This window comes from Cupressus sempervirens, chromosome 9 (assembly GCF_028749045.1).
Source record: "Cupressus sempervirens isolate cs-2001-9-10 chromosome 9, ASM2874904v1, whole genome shotgun sequence".
Lineage (NCBI taxonomy): Eukaryota > Viridiplantae > Streptophyta > Pinopsida > Cupressales > Cupressaceae > Cupressus > Cupressus sempervirens.
This window is the reverse complement of record NC_143126.1, coordinates 654,260,771-654,282,587: the sequence shown is the minus strand read 5'-3', so window position 1 is coordinate 654,282,587 and position 21,817 is coordinate 654,260,771. Positions and strand designations below refer to the sequence as shown.

The following is a 21,817-nucleotide window of genomic DNA, read 5'->3' as shown; positions in this document are numbered from 1 at the left end:
ACAACGTTCTCCTTCTGATTCTCAATATTATAATCATCTTCTAAGATGTACTCCCTCTGATTCTCAATTTCCTCATCTTCTTTGTTTAAGGATGTTTTGAAAGCAATATCTTCATCAAACTGAACATCCCTACTGATTTCAACGAACTTTTCTCCCGAAATATATACTCTGTATCCCTTAGTTGTTTCATTGTAACCAACCAATATGCCTTTCTTTCCGAAAGGTTCTAATTTGGACCTTTTCTCTTTGGGAATGTGAATGTAGACTGAACAACCAAAAATTCTTAGATGACTAAGGTTTGGTTTGTTCTTTGTGAAAAATCCTTCGGGAGTTACATTTTCTAATGTTGCATGAGGACTTATGCTTTGTATGTATACTGTTGTACTTTTTGCTTCAGCCCAAAAAGACATAGGGAGATTTGGGTCATGAATCATGGCCTTTGCTGCTTCTATAATAGTTCTATTTTTTTCTTTCTGCAGCCCCATTTTGTTGAGGATTACAACGTACCATAGTCCCCTACTTAATCCCAACAAAAAAACAAAAATCTTTGAAGATGCCAGAAGCGTATTCACCTCTATTATTTGATCTCAATCTTTTTATTTTCTTTCCAGTATGATTTTTCACTAGAGCTTTAAACTTTTTGAACTTTAGTAAAACTTCATTAGACTCTTTAAGTTTTAGGAAGTATATCCATGTTTTTCTAGAGTAATCATCAATAATGATCATATAGTACAACAATCCCCCTAGAGAGGATGTTGACATGGGTCCACACAAATCAGTGTGAACAAGTTTTTGTACCATTTTAGACTTGTGCTTACTTAAAGGAAAGTACCCCTTTTTATTTTTTTCCTAGTACACACCCTTTACAAATACTCGTGCGGTTAGATTTGAGATTAGGTATACCTGTAGTGATTTTTCCTATAGTAGAAACGGCACTAAAGCCAAGGTATCCTAATCTTCTATCCCAAAGTTCAATTGATTTATGGACTTCATGATTTAGAGCTTGTTGTTTTGCTTTAGTACTTAATTTGTACAGGCTTCCATCTCTTGATCCTACATTAATGGCATTCTTTAAGTTGGAGTTTTACGCCATAGTAACACTTTATCCTCATTGAAGGTGACACGATATCCTTGATCAGCTAGTCCTAAAATGGAGATTAGATTTCTTTTTATCCGTGTTACAAATAACACACCTTTTAACTGAAGAGTTTCTCCTCTTTTTATTTGTAAGGAGCAAGTCTCAATTCCTTTTACTGGGTAAGTAGAATTATCTCCAATTGTGACTTCTTTTGTACAATATTCTTTGAATGTTTCAAACTAATTTCTAAATCCAGATATATGTCTTGAAGCTCGGCTATCTATTATCCAAGTATTATTACTTGTATTTAATTAACTTGACAAGGCTAAATAGAATAGAGGATTTTCCACTTCATGAGATTCAGTGAGGGTAGCTTGATTTTCCTTCCTTTATGGACAAAATCTTCGAATGTGGCCAAATGTTTCACATCGATAGCACTGTACTTTGGATAGATATCTTTCCTTGTGATTTTGAGAACTATTTCCTTTATTTGATTTGAACTTCTTCTTCTTTCCTTTGTTTCTTGAGTTTGTATGTAGTGCTTGGATCTCTCCTTTATTTATACAGATTCCTGTTGATATTAACTGTGACTCCTCGAGTGCATTCGTTCTTTAGTTGATCAAATTTTGGATGTGTAGGGTGACTTACACATTGGATGAATGATTCCCATGATATAGGTAGTCCTCTTAGAGCAATTAGAGAAAGTTCAGAGTCGTCTACATTGTTTCCAATGGTGGCAAGTTGATCCTTTATTTCAGAAATTCTTAGGAAGTAAGATGTTATTGCCTCTCCTTTGTTTATTTTCATGTTCATGAGTTCCTGCTTGAATGTAAGTAATCTTCTTGCATTGTTTATTTCAAATGTATCTTTTATGGTTTTAAATACTTCATAAGTTGTTTTCAATCTTGCTATTGAAGGAAGAATATGATTTCTAATGGCATCGATTATAATCCTCTTGGCCTTTCTATTTTGTCTGTTCCAAGTTGTCCTTTCAAGTTCTTCTTCAGGCATCTTTAGATCTTATTCTACAAAGGTTTCTAATTCAAGTTCTTCAAGTAAGCCTAAAATTTGAAATTTCCAAGAAGAGAAGTTTCCAGCCCCTTCGAAGCTATCTTCTACTTTGATTCCCTTCATCATTTTTTGTTGAAGTTACTATAACCTTCTATTCTGAAAATTTTTGTCTCAATCTGATTTATAATTTTTCTCTAGTTAGGCTCTGATACCATGTTAAATCTATGGATCGTTTCTAGAGAATAATTCAACCTTAGAATATTAATTCTGAAATATTGTTTGTACAATTATTAAGACCTTATAATGTATATTCTTGAAGTCTTTATGACTTCTGGTTTTCTATTAATATGAATCAAATATGTTTGCTATCGATGACTTCAAATATATCCGAAACTGAGATAGAATATCTAATAACCTAATGACTGTTGGAGAGAATGTTATGCCACTGTGATTGATTGATTGTCCACACAGCCACCAATTAGAATATATATGGTTTGGTGGGTCACGATCTTGAAGAGTTGTGACGGGGTCACAGCCCTTCATGGTCATGACTCCCCTATATTCATTAACAATGGTTATCGACAAGATTAGAAGGCATATCGATCATGAACATTCATGTCCTACTAATGAATTATACACACACACACACACACACAACCATATAACTATATATAGTTGTTTGTGTAATTATTATAATATTATCACAATTATATATATATATATATATATATATATATTACATTTATACTGATAATGAATTGCTTAAATCTGAATGAAGCTATATTCTTGACAATTACCATGTTCAAGAATTTTCCTCTAGACCAATTCGAGTCTTTACTCTGTTGAGAATAATCTTGTTAAAGGATTTCAACACTCTAATCTAAGAAAGCTTTCATGTGAAAGGATTTACAATAGAACGATTAGGGCCACCCTTTAAGGGATTTCAACTGTTAAGATGATAAGAAAGTAACAACAACAAAGCGATCTATAGTTTGCACTATCCTGCTTTATTAGATCCATTAAAGGTCCATACCACAATTACGTACCATTATCCTCCTGTTCTCAACTATGATCGCAACCCAATTACCCTACTACGCTCAAATAACCCTTTCCACACCTTTCTTCTTTCCACTTACTATAACTCTTCTTTCTTCTCTTAAGTAGATGTTCTTCTATCATTAAAAGCTAAACCTAGATCCAACAATCATAATTTCATCATCTCCTTTTTTCTGTTGGCTAAACATTATTGTTTAATTTGTCTCTTATAGAAATGTCTCAAACAATCTTTTCTACCTCAACTATTGTGTTATCACTATATTCCCCATGTGTGTTCCTGCTTTTCCTTTCAATCCCTAATACTGACTTTGACTTCATGTTCCTTATTCCATTTAGCCCCGACTCTTCATCCCCTTTTACCAATAACACATAGAGTCTCTGATAAGATATGTTATCCGGTATAATGTCTATAAAACTCTTAGACTTTATTCTCCTAATAAGTAATCCAACCACTAAACTGCTTCCCATTGTTTGTTTGAATTGTTACCCAATAAGTTCCTTATAGTCATACTTATGTGCCCTTCTCAATATTCTTTTATTGTAGTCATCTGAAGATATGGAAACAAGTCAAAACAATATGCTAAATAGTTTGACATCAATGACAAACAATATAACTTATTATCATGCAATTTATTACGTTCTTCATCAGCAACTTGTCAGATCAGTTATGTCAACAATATCCCCCTTTAGCATTGATGGCAAACCTTTAAGATAAGCAATATAATGATTTGCCTATACTGATCTCCCTCATTCCTTTTGGTCTTTCTATATGATTCTTCTCATTATTTCTACTTCTCCCTTATCTTATTTCTACTTGTCCCTCTGAGCTTTACTTCTCCCTCTTTCACAGTAATGCCAGAGGCATCAAACCTATAGTAAATTGTCTTATGGTCGTGTCTTGGTCTGTACTCCTGCATTCCCTTGTCTACACCACTCCCCCATTGAATAGTCCACAACTTCACCAGTCCACGCTAATGATACATCGTGAAGCTCATCATGAATTGATGCAACATACGTCTCTTCTAGTTGATTTCCGATAGGGGTAGGACCCCCAATTTACTTCTTAAGTATTCAAAACTTTCTCTAACTAGTGGCTCGGTAAATATATCAGCAACTTGTTCTTTGTAGGAATGTACTCCAATTTGACCTCTTTGTCTTGTACTTGTTCTCTTAGAAAATGATACTTTATTGCTATGCGCATGGTCCTTGAGTGCATTACCAGATTCTTTGATATTGATAGCACTTGTGCTATCACAATAATAACAACTAGTTCTTCAATTTTTGAAGTATACTTTACAGTATCTATTTTATCAATGCAACTTGTTGACAATTTATTGTTGCTACAACATATTCAGCTTATGTGATCGATTGTGTAATACAGTTCTGTTTCTTGCTAGTCCATGAAACTAATCTATTTGCCAAGAAAAACGCTCCTCCACTTGTACTTTTTTGTCATCAATGTTTGTTACCCATTTTGTATTTGTGTAGACTCTAAGATCAAAATCTCACTTCTTCTCATGTCATAAGCCATACTCTTCAGTACCTTTGAGATACTTGAATATCCTTTTAACTATTGTCATATGTGACTTTTTAGGTTGTGATGAAAATCTTGCTACTATTCCAATTGGATGAGCAATGTCAAGTCTGCTATGAACAACATACTGCAACTTGCCAATCATTGATCTATATAATGTTTCATTTACTTCCTTGGATTCGTCTTCTTCGGATAATTTGCAATTGGTAACAATAGGTGTACCCACAGGTCTTGACTCTTCCATCCCAAATGTCGTTAGTATTTCTTTGATGTTTTTGACTAAGTTATGTAGATTCCATGCTTCAGCTGTTATATTTGTAATCCAATAAAGAATTTTATATCTCCAATCATGGACATCTCAAGTTCATTTCTCATTTCTTCAGCAAATGACTTAATGTATCATCTCCTCCAAAGATCATATCATCCACAAATAGTTTAGCAATTAGAACTTTACTTCTGCTTTCAACTTTAGGATACACATTATTGTTATCACTAGTTCTTTCAAATCCAATTTTGACTAAGTAAGAGTGCAATCTATCATAGCATGCTCTTAGTGCTTGTTTTAGTCCATATAACACTTTGTGGGATCTGCATACTAAATCTTTATCTTGTTCAACAACAAATCCTTCAAGTTGTTCAATATAGACTTATTCCTCCAGTATTCCATTTAGAAATGCTGACTATACATCCATTTGGTAAACTTTAGAACCTTTATAAGCTGCATATGCTAGTAATATTCCGACTCCTAATCTAGCAATAGGTGCAAATGTTTCTCCATAGTCTAATCCTTGCTCCTATTCATAGCCCTTACAGACTAATCTTGTCTTGTTTCTTATGACACCTCCACTTTCATTTAGCTTGTTTAGAAAAACCTACTTTGTCCCTATAACAATTTTATCTTTAGGGTTGGGAACTAATGACCACGTCTTATTTCTTTCAATTTGTTCTAGTTCTTTCATTGCTTGCTTCCAATCATCATCTCTTAATGCATCTTTTACCAATTTGGGTTCCATGTTTTATATTAGGCATGTAATATTCCTTGTTGTTAGTTGACTTTTGGTTAACACTCCTTCACTTTTGTCTTCAATTATGTTTGATAAACTATGATTGAGTCGTATACACATTGGTGTGACAAGTTCCACATTCTGAATTTGTTCATCATTTATTTGTTCTTGCTATGTTGTTATCGATTGATGTTCTATTATCAATTTAGCATAATAGGTGCCTAGAAATATATGTTCGACTTCTATCTTTCTAGGTTCAAAATAGATAAACTCATTGTATCCTTCAAGTTTCTTGTTACTCTTTTCTTCATTTTTTCTGAGAATTCATCTATCTTCACATTAGCACTCTCAATTAAAGTTTAAACACTTGTATGCTATACTCCTAGTTGAGTATCCTAGAGATATTTGTTCCTCACTTTTGTTATCAAACTTTCCACTTCTTTCATCCTTATTGATATAACATTTGCTTCCAAAAAAATTTAAATAACTAACAATAGGTGTCCGTCCATACAAGATTTCATAAGGTGTCTTATTCACTCCTTTTTTGACTTGTACACGATTAAGCATATAGATTGTTGTGCTAATAGCTTTTCTCTCCAAAATTTATGGGATACTTTGTTCTAACTTAACAAAGTTCATGCACATTCCACTATAGATTTGTTTCTCCTCTCTACAATAACACTCTATTGGGGTATTCTTAGTATCGTCAACTGTCTTTTAATTCCATTTCCGTCACAGTAATTATTGAACACATTAGATATGAATTCACCTCCTCTATCTAATCTAAGACACTTGAAGGTTCTACCTATTTGTGTCTCCGCTCTTTCTTTATACTTTATGAACATGTCAAAAGCTTCTCATTTTTTCTTCAAGAACATTACTGACATCATCCTTGAATAGTCATCAACAAATAATATAAAGTATTTATCTTAATGATAGCTTTCGGGACCAATAGGACCACAACGAACTGTGTACTAAATCCAAGATGTGTTGTGTTAAGTAATCTTTACTTGCAAAGCTTGAACAAGTCATCTTTCCAAACTAACACTCCTTACATACAGCATTTTCTGGTTTGTTCACTATCACCATTCCCCTAACACTTTTCCTTTTGCTAACTTTCTCTATATTTTCAAGTTTTACATGAAACGGTCTCTTATGCCATAACCAACTAGTCAGGTCAGTTCTGTGAATATAAGCGTAAAACATGACAATTGTTTTACAATTCGATACAGGTATTATTATTCTTAGAGGCAGCAGTTAAAATCATGATAAAATTCAGATCTGTTATATTTCCTTCTCGTATTCAAACTCTTTTGACCTTATTGGATGTGTATCTTTTCAAGGTCCCTTTACAGTTTATCGGCTGCCACCTTATCTCCAATTATATAATTTGGCTTCTATGTCTTCCAGGTGTCTTTCCTTTATCTGTTTTGTATGCAGTCAAAATGACTGTTGCCCCTTTCATGTTTACTGATTCCATATATTCTATGTCTTCTCAAATCTGAAAGCATCATAGTCTAAACGTCTTCATGTATTTACAGGCTGGCACGATGCTAGCTCTAATACCATTTGTAATGTCCCTTGTCGAGACTTACATAATTATTTCAATTCCTCAATCTAAACTTTTTGCAGACCAAATTTTATATATCTCTTTTTCTCTTGTATATGTTTATGGGTGATTGATATTTATTAATATGCCTTGATATGCAAAAAGATGTGTATTTTCATTATATTATTTGTTAATATTAATTTACTATTATGTTATTATTTATTATTAATAGTTCTATTAATATTAACATTAATACAATTCACTTTATATTAAAATTATTAATGTTTTCTCATTTTATATAATCATATTTTATTAATATATTATGCAATATTATAATATGATTAATATTATATTATTATTACTTTATTTATTTATTATTGTTAGAAAACATGGATTGGTTTCTACAAATGTAAATAAACTGCCATGGTTATTGGTATGTTCCAAATGCAGATCCCAATCTCTTATAAATATATGAGTAGGAGACATGTCTCATGAAGAGACATGTCTCATGAAGAGACATGTCTCTATGATTAATCATTATTATTTAACAATATAAATCACAATATAACATTTATATATATAATATATAATAATTATAATATTATACGTATATAGTAAATCAACATTGTATCTTATGATTAAATCAATCCGACTGTAGCTATAATCTTAACACTCCCTCTTAACTAGGGAGGATTTGTAATGGAACACATTATGCTCTCAAGTATATGTAGAGATATCATCTCAATTGATATTCAATTCACTATAAGGCTAAATTTCTCAACACTACCTCTTTAGCAAAAAAGAATTGAAGCAATTATAATACAAGATTTAAACACCACTTTAAGTGTGGTATATGACAAATTTAAGCAATGGTGTCCAGCAAGATCCGGCCCAAAGAACCATAACAATTGATTTTCATGGTGTCTGGCAAAATCTGGCCCGAACAACCATGATGAGATGATTATCAAAGTATCCGGCAAAATCCGGCCCAAAGAACCATGTTAAATTGGTTATCAAGGTGTTCGGCAAAATTCAGCCCGAAGAACCATGATAAAACTTACTCCAACACATTTTGGTATTAGGAGATAGATCAACTATTGATAAAGTCGTCACATTACAATATGTAATGTCCCCTTTTTCTGAGACATTATAATTCTGTGTTGCCAGCTCACTTCGCCTAGGTTTCAATGGCGAAAAGGTTCTTTACGGGGTTCAATTCGAAATTTGGCCTAGACATTTCTAGTTTCAGACCCATCAAAGCAGTTTTGGCAAGTTTTCTAGATGCTTACTATTTTTAGTAAGTAAACAGAGCTCAGTATTCTTAATATCTCAGTGTTAGTTTGGAAGCATCTCATCGAGAGCTCTCCAACGAGCTATTGCACGTGCTTATCCGAGTTCGTTTGGTCAGCTATTTTAATGCTTGATGATTATATGGTTTACAAACTAAGTGACTATTAAAGTTCATTTAACTTGTCACTTTATTTTAAAAAGGTATCACTTAAGTGACTAAAGGACAAAAAAGGGTGCTTTATCCCACATTGCCTAAAAGGGGGTGCATCACATTGGGAAAAGTGATAAAGGTACAACAAGCTCAACATGGGGAATTATGAAGATTATAATATTTAGAAACAAATATTAATCTGGAGCTGGAAATAGTGGCTGGTTATTTCTTTGAGGGCGCAAACCCTTCAAATATTTGGAGGTTGGACGCAAACCTAGCCTTCTCACTGGTTTTATCTACATTGCCAATCTGATTGTTATTTCTGTTTATAAGATTAGATTTGCTAGATTGTTACGCGTTATTGTATTGCTGTTGTATAATACAATAACGTTATTTGGCAACCATTGGTGATTAATTACTGGTTTATGTATGTACTTCTGAATATTGGAGGAATCACAAACTTTTCTGAGTTTTCTTGTATGCATATCTGTTGGTTATAAATCGATTAAAGTTCTAAAATTTATATCAAATATTGGTTTACTGTTTGGTTTTAAATCTACAAGTTTTATATCAAGAGTTTTTTTAGTAAATATCCGGCAAGGGATATTACAGTGTTATCAGAGCATATCCAAGTTGTCTGAGAACTGTTTGACAAAATTCCTCTCAGCTATAAATTCAGCATTTTGATTATAAAATTTAAGTTCAAATTATTACAGTGGTATCAGAACATATCCAGGTTGTCTGAAAACTTTTTGACAAAATTCCTCTCAGCTATACATTCAACATTTTGATTATAAAATTTAAGTTCAAATTATTACACAATAGTGACCTCACACATATGAAAGATCGTCACCTTTCATAACTGACACTTGCAAAAATTTAATCTTTCTGAGACAACAACTTAATGAAGTTTGTTATGATACATTCGGTATCATGACTTTCAACACTTTGGGACAACAACTTAATGAAGTTTGTCATGATAACAAGTCTACCATTTGTAAGATTGTCATTTTACAATGATTACCTTCTATTTATATATGTCAATGATAGTTACCTTCATTACATATCATATGTAAAATAGTAATCACCATGAACCAAGTCAGACAGTGGTACAAAGGCTTTCACCTCAATTCTCTCTCGCAGAGAAGAAAGCATTACAAGGAATTTCACTTAGAACATCTCCTGATAGAGAAGATATCATTTACAAAGGATTGCACCTCAAAATTCTCCCTTTGAACATCGATCGTGGGAAGTCAAGTCCTCTAGTTACTTTCTCAGAAGCTCTCTTCACCCAAGGATGCCTGTCAAACTCACTTTGAATCTGATATCAATCTTTTGATTTTCTAGTGATAAGTCAATACTTCCTCATGATGCACTCAAAAATAGGCCCATCAAAATCATGCAACCATACACATGTATTTCTAGACTCCCTCTGAGTATTAATCTTCTAAGCTCCCGCATTGCATTAGAAGAAGTGTCATACTCCCTCTTAATGTACAAGAATCTCATAATCTCAATCATATTTTAATTATATGAATCTTATTTTGATAGGGATATCACAAATCTCATCAACAGTTGCTGATATGGAAATTTTGAGCGGGCCCCAAACCTCCAATAAATTTAAGTGAGGCATCTTCATACACTTGACTCTCGACAAGATCTTACTGGAATTCTACCTCATTAAGGGGGTTTTCAAAAGAGAATTGTGCTTTCCTTTGAAAGAGTTGTTTGTCATAAACGTGAAGGTTGCTTTCACCATATTTTTTAGGACAGTATTTGTCATGATCTCTCATTCACAAGGAGGTTCTATGTTATCTTTCTCAGGAAGGCTCATATACTCTTCCTTTGCAATTGCTTTGTAAATTTCAACTTTATCATTATTTGCCTTCGGTCCTAACATCTTATTTTCGAAGTCTTCCATTGTGCTAATTTCTTCATTTATTGCATTTTCATGATCTACTGTGAGTGTTTTAATGTAGATTCATTTGCTTATTATTCCTTCATGCATGATTCCATGCGTTTAGGTTGTGCAACAATCTTTACAAACTACCTTTTAATATTTGGATACTTCAACAGATTAAGCCATTCTCACATCATCTCACACAAGGACCTATCAACTATGAACATATTTTCAACTCTATTCTAGCGACTATCAAGAGAGGTTCTCAAATTGCACCAACAAAATTGACAATCAATCACAGACGCTCTAACATGCAATTGAAGACAGAACAGCATACAAAAGGCTGCCAGGAAACAAAAACAAACTCTGATAGCCCTTTTAAATTTAAACAGTGTTTTTGGGCAAGAAACCCCATATGGAGAAGTGCAATCAAATTTGGTATTAATAGTGCCTTTGTGTTATAAACTTATATAGCAAGGTAGATCAGGAAAAATTACACAGGTGGGAATGTCAGAGTTTGTATCAGGGATTCTGCATGAAAAATACCACAATTTAGGAGACATGAAGTTAGAAGAAGGTATTCCAATATGTAGGCGTTAGAAACTCCTATAAAGGGTAAGGAGTAAGGTTTGGCAAAAATGTAGGTTATACCAGAGAAGTTTGAAACTTCAATAAGAATATAGGAGAAACAAAATTGAATGTAAAGGCATGCAAGTATGGTTAAGTCATATTCTGACTAGAACATGACAAAGTCAAACTTACAAAAAAAAGCATTCTGATACAATAAACTTTGAAAGTCCAGCATCTGGACACTTAGAGATACAAGCAGAAGCACACCAAACTTTGAGTTTTTGAGACCTTGCCACTTCTAACACAATGGAAAGCAAATAGAAAACAATGACGAACCATACTTGGGCTTGGGATGCACCGCACTTCGAATTTTTCAGATCTTTGCCACTTGTAACACAATGGAAAGCAATTAGAAAATGATGACAAGCCATACTTAGGCTTGGGCTTACCTCACTCAATAGAGGGGTTGGCCCTTTGCTGCAAAAGACAAATAAATTGAAAAGGTAACATTACATTGTATCTATCACAAGTATGCATGTCACTCAACGGTGGCGAAGTGAATTTGAAGCATGGCAAATCACAAATTAAATCATGAAGACACAACAAGAAACTTAAGCCACTTAACTGTATATTTGTACTTTCCAAACTTTTTGTGTTCTCTACAAGAATTGTCTTGCAATCTGACAAATACATGGTATTAAAACTAACTATGAAAATACGAAGCTTTTGACAAATGTAATATTAATGTCTTAAAAACATTCTCACTGAAACCTTCTTTTTTAATAGCACAAAATGTAGAATGGTTATGAATGCACAATATATAGAATGAAAAAATATGGATTTAATAGGACCAGACAAACATTCATTACCAGAATACCAAATGGAGAGGAAATGTTATTACTTTATCGATTACCAAAAACATGAGTACATCATCCATATTCAAGAGTGCTTATAACATAGTCGGTTGGTTGGGAAAACCAACAATGCATCCCCTCGCTTCCTAACTACCCAACCCAACAAAGCTTAGCCAATTAAGCTAATTACAAGATTACGTACTACACACAATCCACACAACTGCACACTAACATATTAATGCTTTGATACCGATTCGTGGCCCTGCTCCCTGGCTTCCGCATCCGATACGAACGGATGCGGGAAGCCTCCGGATGCCTGCAGGTGGCTTCCGGGCAGCATTCGCAGGGAATCCGGGAGCATCCGGACGCATCCGCAGGGAGTTAGGCGGAAAACTAATTAAATAAAGTATATTTTAACTTAAAACAATGAAAAAACATGTGACTAAAAGCATTTTTTAAAGCATTTTTTCACAATAAAACCCTAAAATGACCCTAGAAGACAACATAGAAGCATTCACAAGAGTCATTTTAGAGTTTTGTTTGCACCTACAGCCACTCCTTCATTGTGAAGCTAAGTTCAGCATTTTCGAAGAGGATTGATCGAAGAGGGAGAGATAGCTTTCTCAAAGAAGTTTAAACCATTCAAGGTAAGTGATCAATCCTTTTCTTGAGTATTTAGATGAATTTTTTTGAGTTTTTGATGATTTTTTTAAGTTCTTGAAGATTTTTTTAAAGTTTTTTTTCAAATTTTTTTTTTTGAAAGATATGTAGAAGCAACATCGGGTATCTATTTTAGTAGTTTTTCTCACTTCTTTCCACTTGTATGCATGATCATTGATGTTCATCGTTGTTAGGAACTAATTAAAATTTATTTATTTTCTTATAAAATAGGTTGCAAAAAACTAGACAAGAATGGATACCGGTGGTAGTGCTAGTCAAAGTTCAGTGGGGGGCCAAGGAGGGGAAGGGACTGATAATTTCAAAATTGATGTAGGTTCTCCTTTGTGGAGACATACAACACGGATATCACAGGTTTCAGGAGGTGGCTCATACTATTGGAAGTGCAATTATTGTCAAAGTAACAAAGGAAAACCTTTCAATAGCTCATATTCTCGAGTGAAGCTTCATTTTATGGGCCCTGCTGGCAAAGGATTTGGAATGTGCAAAGGCAAAAATGGTATTGGGATGACTAACGCGGAAATACTTTCATTTGTAAGAGAACAAGAAGCTGCTGATGCATTGATCAATAGATCAAAAAAAAGCTACTATCAAGATCCTTCCTCAAAGAGCAAGCCAAAGACACCCACTGAACCAATGGCATCCTCCCAACACCCATTCTTGCAGGTACCTGTGCCAGAAGAGGATGAGGAAGAAGTGGAAATTTCAACCCGTAAAAGAGGCCCATTGGACACCGCATTTAAAATGGGGGCAAGAGATCGCGCTGATGAAGCCATTGCACGTTGCCTCTACGCGAATGGGCTTTCTTTCAACTTGGTGAGATCACCATATTGGAAGGAAATGGTGGCAGCAATCAAAGAATCACCAGTTGACTACACAAGCCCGGGCTATGAAAAGGTGCGTACAACTTTATTGCAACAAGAGAGGGCACATATAGAGAGAGACCTTCAACCAATCAAAAAATCTTGGAAAACTTCGGGTCTAACTATTGTGTCAGATGGTTGGAAGGATACAAGAAACCGGCCACTGATTAATGTGATTGCAATTTCCCCCAAAGGGGCAATGTTTTTGAAGGCCATTGATTGTGAAGGGCAAGTGAAGGATTCGGAATTCATTTCTAGAATTCTCATTGAGGCCATTGAGATGGTGGGTAGTGAGAATGTGGTACAGGTGGTCACTGACAATGCCAAAAATTGCAGGGGTGCAGGTGCTTTAGTTGAGAGTTGGTATGACCATATTTTTGGGACTCCATGCACTGTTCACTCCCTTAACTTGATCATGCAGAGGATTGGCACTGAAGTAGATTGGGTGAAGAAAATATATGAAGAGGGGGAGGACATACAGACATTTGTGACCAACCACCACATGTCACAATCCATTTTTAGAACATACTCCAAATTGGAGTTGCTGAAGGTAAATTAGTTTTTTTTAATTACTAAGTTTCATGGTTTTGTAATTTAGTTAAAAATTAAAATTTATAATTATATTGTCAATTGACATATTGTTAACTTGCTTAGGTTGCTGAAACCCGTTTTGCATCTCATACAATCATTATGAGACGACTCCTCAAGGTAAAAGATGCATTAAGTCAAATGGTCATCGGTCATCAATGGGGTGTATGGAAGATCTCAAATTCAGAAAGAGCACAAAGGATCAAGAATTTGATCTTGAATGAGAGTTGGTGGGCTCGTGTGGCATATGTATTGGATTTCACCGAGCCCATCATGACTATGCTCCTTTTTGCTGATACAGATACACCTTGCTTAGGGGATGTGTATGATGGCATAGACACCATGGTTGAGAAGGTAAAACATTCTATACAAGCACATGAGACTGACCCCACACAATGTGAAGCCTTATGCAAACAAGTGCAAGCAATTATCAACCATCGCTGGAATAAGATGACTACCCCATTGCACCTCCTTGCATATGCCTTATCTCCTAGGTACTATAGTGAGGAGATAGCTGGTATGCCGAATAGAGTTGCACCATTTGCGGATGAGGAGGTTGCTGAGGGGTGCCACAAAGCCCTTTCAAGACTCTTCCCACTAGAAGAAATGCATGAAAAAGTGAGGGAAGAATTTGGGTTGTTTGCTTCGGGGTTAAAGCATTCTCCATTTGCACTAAAGGACCAAAATAGAATGGGAGCTATCACATGGTGGTACATGTATGGTCAACCTTTCAAGCATCTTCAACCTCTTGCAATCAAAGTCCTATTACAAGTAAGTTTTTTATTTTGTTTTGTAAATTTGTTTTAAAATTTTATGTTTACACTTGCATTGTAGAATTTAGTGTTTCACACATTCTATAAAATTAATTTGCTTTTCATTTGTATGTTTTGTGACAACTATATAGGTTGCTAGTTCTTCTGCTGCTGAAAGGAATTGGAGTACATACTCCTTTATCCATTCGGTGAAGCGCAACCGATTAGGCTCCAAGAAAGCTGAGGACTTGGTCTTTGTCCACACCAACTTGCGTCTTTTGTCACGTAAGAATGATCATTACAAGGAAGGGGCAACAAAGCTTTGGGATGTAGCCCCTGAGTGTGCAGATTTGGATGCAACACTTCATGATCTTGTTACAGTTGGAGACGGTGATGATGTTAGTGTGGCACGTGGTGCATCTAGCATAAGTGGAACCATGCTTGGTTCAAATGATCTTTCAGCAGTTGGAGATGACAATGAGAATGTGGATTTTCTTGCAAATCCCTATGATTCAGAGCCAGACTCTGATTGATTGAATCTTCAGACTTCAATCATTTACCATGTTTTTAAATTTTATTTTGTTGGAATCTTGAACATGACCTATTTGAACTTATTGTTTAAGAGTCAAGACTAAACGCTAATGATGGACAAACACATATTGATATTGATATATGAATATCATATGAATTTTGAAATATCTTGAATTTTGTTTAAGGGTTCAATTAACTATTAAGTATCATAGATTCATAGTCATATTATGCTTTATCAAATGATTTGTTTTTGTATCTTTATTCCATTTCGTTGCATATGTTAATATTATAATATTATATATATATACGTTTCCTCCCGCATCTGCATCCAAAAAAAAAAAAAATCCCCGCATCCCGTATCCGCTTCCGGAATCCACATCCGAATGGGTAACTTAGTATTAATGTCTTCCTACCTTTATTTCAGTCTTGCAAAGTTTGTGTAGTTTGGAAAAATGGCAAATATTAATATTCAACATACAAACTTCATATAATTTGAAGATATTTAAATGCAGAGAAGATGAATATAGAAGAGGTTGAGCATAGGAATAAACAACAAATAAGCTATAAAACATGATACAATGATATAATTTTTAATAACCGAATAAGCTCAAATTTTCACTTTCTTTTTATTTGTGCTTCTATTAACAACATCTATTTATAAATTTCAAATGATATTGTTTTGAATAGCTTTGCATGTGTATGTCTCATAGAACTCCAAAAATCTTCACGACAATGAGAAGGCGTCTTCCAATGATCCAAAAATAAATACTACAATGGAAAGAAGTGTTGAGTAACATGGATTGTCTTTTTGCAAATGTATTAACATTGCCAAATGTAATTTATGTATTCCAAATGCAGATTTGATTTCATATGAATATGAAAGGAGACATGTCTCTAAGGTTTAATCACCATTTAATTAATATATATATTCCATAATAATAATTAGTATATATATATATATATATATATATATATATATATATATATATATATATATATATATATATATATATATATATATATATATATGTAATAGATATAATATAATATATATATATATATATTATATACTATAATATATATTATTTACATGAATGCGTATATATCAAAATGGTGATTTACCAACAACATAATGTATCTCAGATCAACTTTATCCGACTGAAGCTACAATTTTAATGCTCCCTCTTAGCTATGGAGGATTTGTAGAACACCTTGTGCTCTCAAGTATCCAAAGAGATATCGTCTTAGTATGATATTCCTGGAATGACATATATAAGGATATCAACATCAATACACACACACACACACACACACACACACACACACACACATATATTACATATGGAATTTGCATCAATTCATTATGAGACTAAACTTCTCAACACTCCTTCTTTAGCAAGGAGAGAATTTAAGCAATTACAATACAAGATTCGAATACCACCTTAAGTGCGGTCTATGATAGATTTAAGTTATGGTGTCCGGCAAGATCTAGCCTGAAGAACCATAACAAATTGATTTTCATGGTGTCCAGCAAAATTTGGCCCAAAGAACCATGATGAGTTGATTATCAAGGTGTTTGGCAAAATCCAGCCCGAAGAACCATGATAAATTGGTTATCAAGGTGTCTGGCAAAATCCAGCCCAAAGAACCATGATAACACTTGCTCTAACACATTTTGGTGTTAGGAGATAAGTCAACTATTGATAAGGTGGTCACCTTACAATGGTTACCTTCTAGTTGATACATTTGTTATCATGACTTCCAGCACCTTGGGACAACTTAATGAAGTTTATCATGAGATTGTCACCTTACAATGGTTACCTTCTATTTATATATGTCAATGAAAGATCATCACCTTTCATTGCATATCATATGTAAAAGAGTAACCACCATGAACCAAGCCAGAGGGTGGTACAAAGGCTTTCACCTCAATTCCATATCATAGAGAAGAATACATTACAATAAGTTTTACTTAGAACTTCTCCTCACAGAGAAGATATCATTTACAAAGGATTGCACCTCAAAATTCTCCCTCTAAACATTGATCCTGGGAAGTCAGGTCCAGTAGTTACTACTTTAGAGGCTCTCTTCCCCCAAGGATCTTGTCACAATCATTCTGAAACTAATATTAATATTTCTTATTTTCTAGTGACAAGTCAATACTTCCTTGTGATGCACTCAAGAGTAAGCCCATCAAAATCATCCAGTCACACACATGTATTTTTAGACTCCCTCTTAGTATTAATCTTCTAAGCTCCCGCATTGCCTTTTGAAGAAGTGTCATACTCCTTAAGGTAGAATGATACTCCTAATCTCAATCATTAAAGATGTTTTCCTCAAGAGCCTCACTTTATCCAACCTAATCACAACATGCTTTTAAGCTATTGTCATAAGTTGCCTAATGTGATATTCTTCTTTTCCTGCAAGATCAACTTCAAATACAAACGAAAAGATCAAGGCAAATAACTCTTATAGTATGTGTAGAATTACAAAGAAGAGAGAGACTACAATAAGCAAGTAAATATAATACTCAAGGATAATGAATACTTATGTGTACATTAATGTTCTTGATACAAGATGCTCCAATGAAGGTCCACATGTATCAAATAAAATGATGCTTCTGTATAAACATTTGTCAACCAATGGGAATGAAACATTCGTTATTATTTTCCCCCACAATGTAAAATTCCCGCTCATTCCATCAACATTGTTAGTGATATGTAGATCTTATGAGAGATAATTTCATTCTATGCAATTCATATCTTGAAGAATGTATTGAAGTTTTGCTTCCATGAACGATCCATCATCTCTTATTATTCCTCATATCATCATCTCCTTGGTGTGAGTGTGTAAAGTTCCCTCTATACAGTTGATTTTATTCGATCTAATTTTCCAATTTCAAGAAGGTCTTTGTAGTTTCCTTGTAGAATATTTCTGACCTTTCACTTTGATATGTAGAAGAGTTTACCTTGGTTTTAAAGAGATCGTATATGTTTTACTCTTCAGAATACATGTTTCCTCTCTTTCAAGGTTGCCTCTAATGAAATGTTAGTTTCCCTCTAAATCTCAATATCCTTCCTACAGTGACATTCTCGAAGGAAAAGATCAAGGTACATGGCTCTTATAGTACATAAAAAAAATACAAATAAGATAGAGACTTCATTGATTAAATAAAATAATCAAGGATAATAAATAATTTTGTATAATAATATAGGATCATTCCAATGCAATATAGATAAATATTTAAATTAAATATATACTTTAATTTATTTTCACTTATATTCATAAGAGATTATATTATTGTTTGTTGCACATCAACTCATCCTATTTAATAACTTTTTTTTACTTGAATACCTGCTGATAATAATATTGAAACAAATAATTTCATCTCTATCATCAAACAATATAATTATCTTATTCTTACTATTTAAAAGTAATATTTATATTTATATTCAATATTGACCATTATGAATTATTTAATATACCTAATAATATTATTAGAATTTTGTTCCTAAATAATATTATCATAAACATTAACATAACTTTATAAATAGATTATTTCAATTGATACTCTTCCAATTAAATAATCACACTTACCTTACAGAAGTGATTGTCGTTCTTCTTTTCGCACTCCTTCAAGTTGGTTCATCGTTGTTATTTTGTCTCCTTCTATTGTGAAATTATCTTCCTAATGCATTGAGCCCTTTTAATATATATACTATTTGTACTCGTTAATCTTGCATGTGGTGAAACTCTCATTTCTGAATGTCTAAATAATTATATGCCCCGAGCTCTTTTTCACCTCTCTCTATGCCTAATGATGAGATGCCTTAATACATGCCTCCATTTATACTCTTCCTATGTTTAGTGTGTTTTTCCCATCTATGTGCCCGATGAATTTAATCCACTGGAAAATATTAATCCTTCTTCACTGATTGTTGATTGGTCAGTTCTCGACTTACATGGTATATCAATTATTATGTCTGTGACCCTATCATAGTATTCATGCACCTCACCCATGTTTGGCGCTTGCTCCATTTTTATTAAATATGATTTGTTCTCCATCAATTTCATATGCTTTCTTTCTCCTTCACTGGATCCCTTCCATACTTGTGGTCAACTGACATCATAGAGGGATTATATAAGGATGCTACATCTTTGAGGCAAACATGAATTTAACCCAATGTGAACTCCTTAATCCTTTTGACATTATACAAGTTGATAAGTCCTGGAGCTATTGCTTCCGCTCCAAACGACTTCTTCATTAATACTCTTCTTCCTTTGTAATTTGACCTACTAAAGTTTGGAACTTTATGAGAAGCAATTTGGGATAAGACATTTTTCTATGAATCACCAATCATCTAGCATCACCTTATTTTATCAACTCTAGATCCACCTTTGAAACCATGGAAGCAATCTGCACTTAGGTTTTGAGAATTTAACTATTATTTACGATTCTTATCCTTGTGCTAGTTGTCATTTTTCGAGTACATGAGAAGGTGGATTTATCTTCCCAATCCTCCAAACTATTTGTGTTCTTCGCCATATTGCATAATGTCTTCAAGGAAGAGTTACATCTCAGCCACATCCGATAGGTGGGCTCACTATCGAAAGTGTAAGTCTCAAATATCATTTCCTAAACAGAACCATCTTTATTGGTTGGTTCATCCCTCTCAACCAGCCACTACACTACAAGCAAAAGTAATTCCAAGACTCCTGAGTGATTATGAAATGGCGCATTAACTAGGCCCTCTTTCATTTCACAGTGAAATTCATCTGTCTTTTATTTGTATATTAACGTCATGTAAGATTTGTGCTAGTTTGTAATCTTGCCACTTCCTTTTCATTGACTTCAAGATGTGACTCCATTTCACATTACACAATTATCTTCTACTGCATCTTTTGTATCAAATGTAATAAACCCAAAACCCCTGGGCCTCTGTGATACATGATCGTACAATGTTTGTAATGTTCTAAACTGCTCAAAATACTTCCTGAAATCATCCTCTATTATAGTGGGAGCTAATCCCAAAAAAAAAAAAAAAAAATCTCGGTCCTAGGCCCTCCTACACCCATATTGCTTTCACTACTCTTCATTTGCGCATACTTCTATTGTTCTTCCCTCAGCACTATACTTTTCAATGTAACCTCACTAGAATGAAAATCTCATTGCATTCAACAAAATGTCAGACACTAGAGAAACGAATACTCCTTCGATCAAGAACAATATTTATAATGCAAAACCTAATTAAGATTCGATCGAGGAGGACCATGTTCTCAGTGTCTTCTTATCATACAAAATCTGATCTACTCTTTATTTGATTTACATCTGCAGCTTGGCTCTGGCACCATGTTGAGTAATATGGATTGTCTTTATTCAAATGTATTAACATTACCAAATGTAATTGATGTATTCCAAATGCAGACTTGGATCTCATATGAATATGAGAGAAGACATGTCTCATTAAGAGACATGTCTCTAAGGTTTAATCATCATTTAATTAATATATATATATTTGAAAATAATAATTAGTATAATATATATGTATGTATATTAATATATGTATATGTGTAATATATATATGTATGTGTAATAAATATAATATAATATATATATTATAGTATATAATATATATAATAATATAGAAAATAATATATATTATTATTACATGTATACGTATATATCAAATGATGATTTACCAATAACAACAATGTATCTCAGATCAACTTTATCCAACTGAAGCTACAACTTTAACAAGAGGAAGTAAGAAGACTTGCATTTTAGTACATGGTAGAGAAGAGACTAAACCTTGATAACTTTGTAATTATGAATGTACCTCAAGCACATCCAAATAAACTTGCAAATAGTAGTCTAATATTAATTAAACCCTAGAAATCCTAAAATTTTAATATTGTAGATGAGGTTGCATGAGTATTTTTAATGATACAAAGTTAGCAGATAAGATTATTAACCATTGTGAACTTGTGTATTCAATCTTGATGCATGGTTGCATATCACTCTAGCACATGCCTTCTTTTTCTTTTATTCTTTCCTACTTAACAGAAAGCAGCACTCTGAAGCTACCTAGTATGTGATGAATACTTCAAACACTGCTAAAGAGTATATTTATCAGTTTATTTATGTTTTTTATGCACAGACCAAAATTCAAACAACTATAAATGTGCCCACCCACTTGCCAGGAATCTTGTGAACATTACCCATGGAAGAAATATTAAAGAATGAACATTCAAATAACAAAGTAACCTGAAAACGAGTAAACATGCTTTATCTTAGACACTACAAATAGTAATAGTTAAACTGTAATCTACCTGTACTTTTAGAATCCGCAAATCAGCATCAATACATTCCACCTTTTCCTCCAAACCAGGTTCTCCACCTAACAAAGA

General features: G+C 33.6%; 1 protein-coding gene across 1 annotated transcript in view; it reads right to left on the bottom strand.

The window, feature by feature from the left end:
• The window catches only part of LOC149540429 (Nucleoporin, Nup133/Nup155-like protein), a 161,227-nt gene that overhangs the window by 61,875 nt on the left and 77,535 nt on the right, over positions 1-21,817 (bottom strand). The window contains exon 7 of the mRNA XM_089801538.1: positions 21,740-21,807. Coding sequence (XP_089657664.1) covers positions 21,740-21,807 — 68 coding nt within the window. The remainder of the gene's footprint in view (positions 1-21,739; positions 21,808-21,817) is intronic.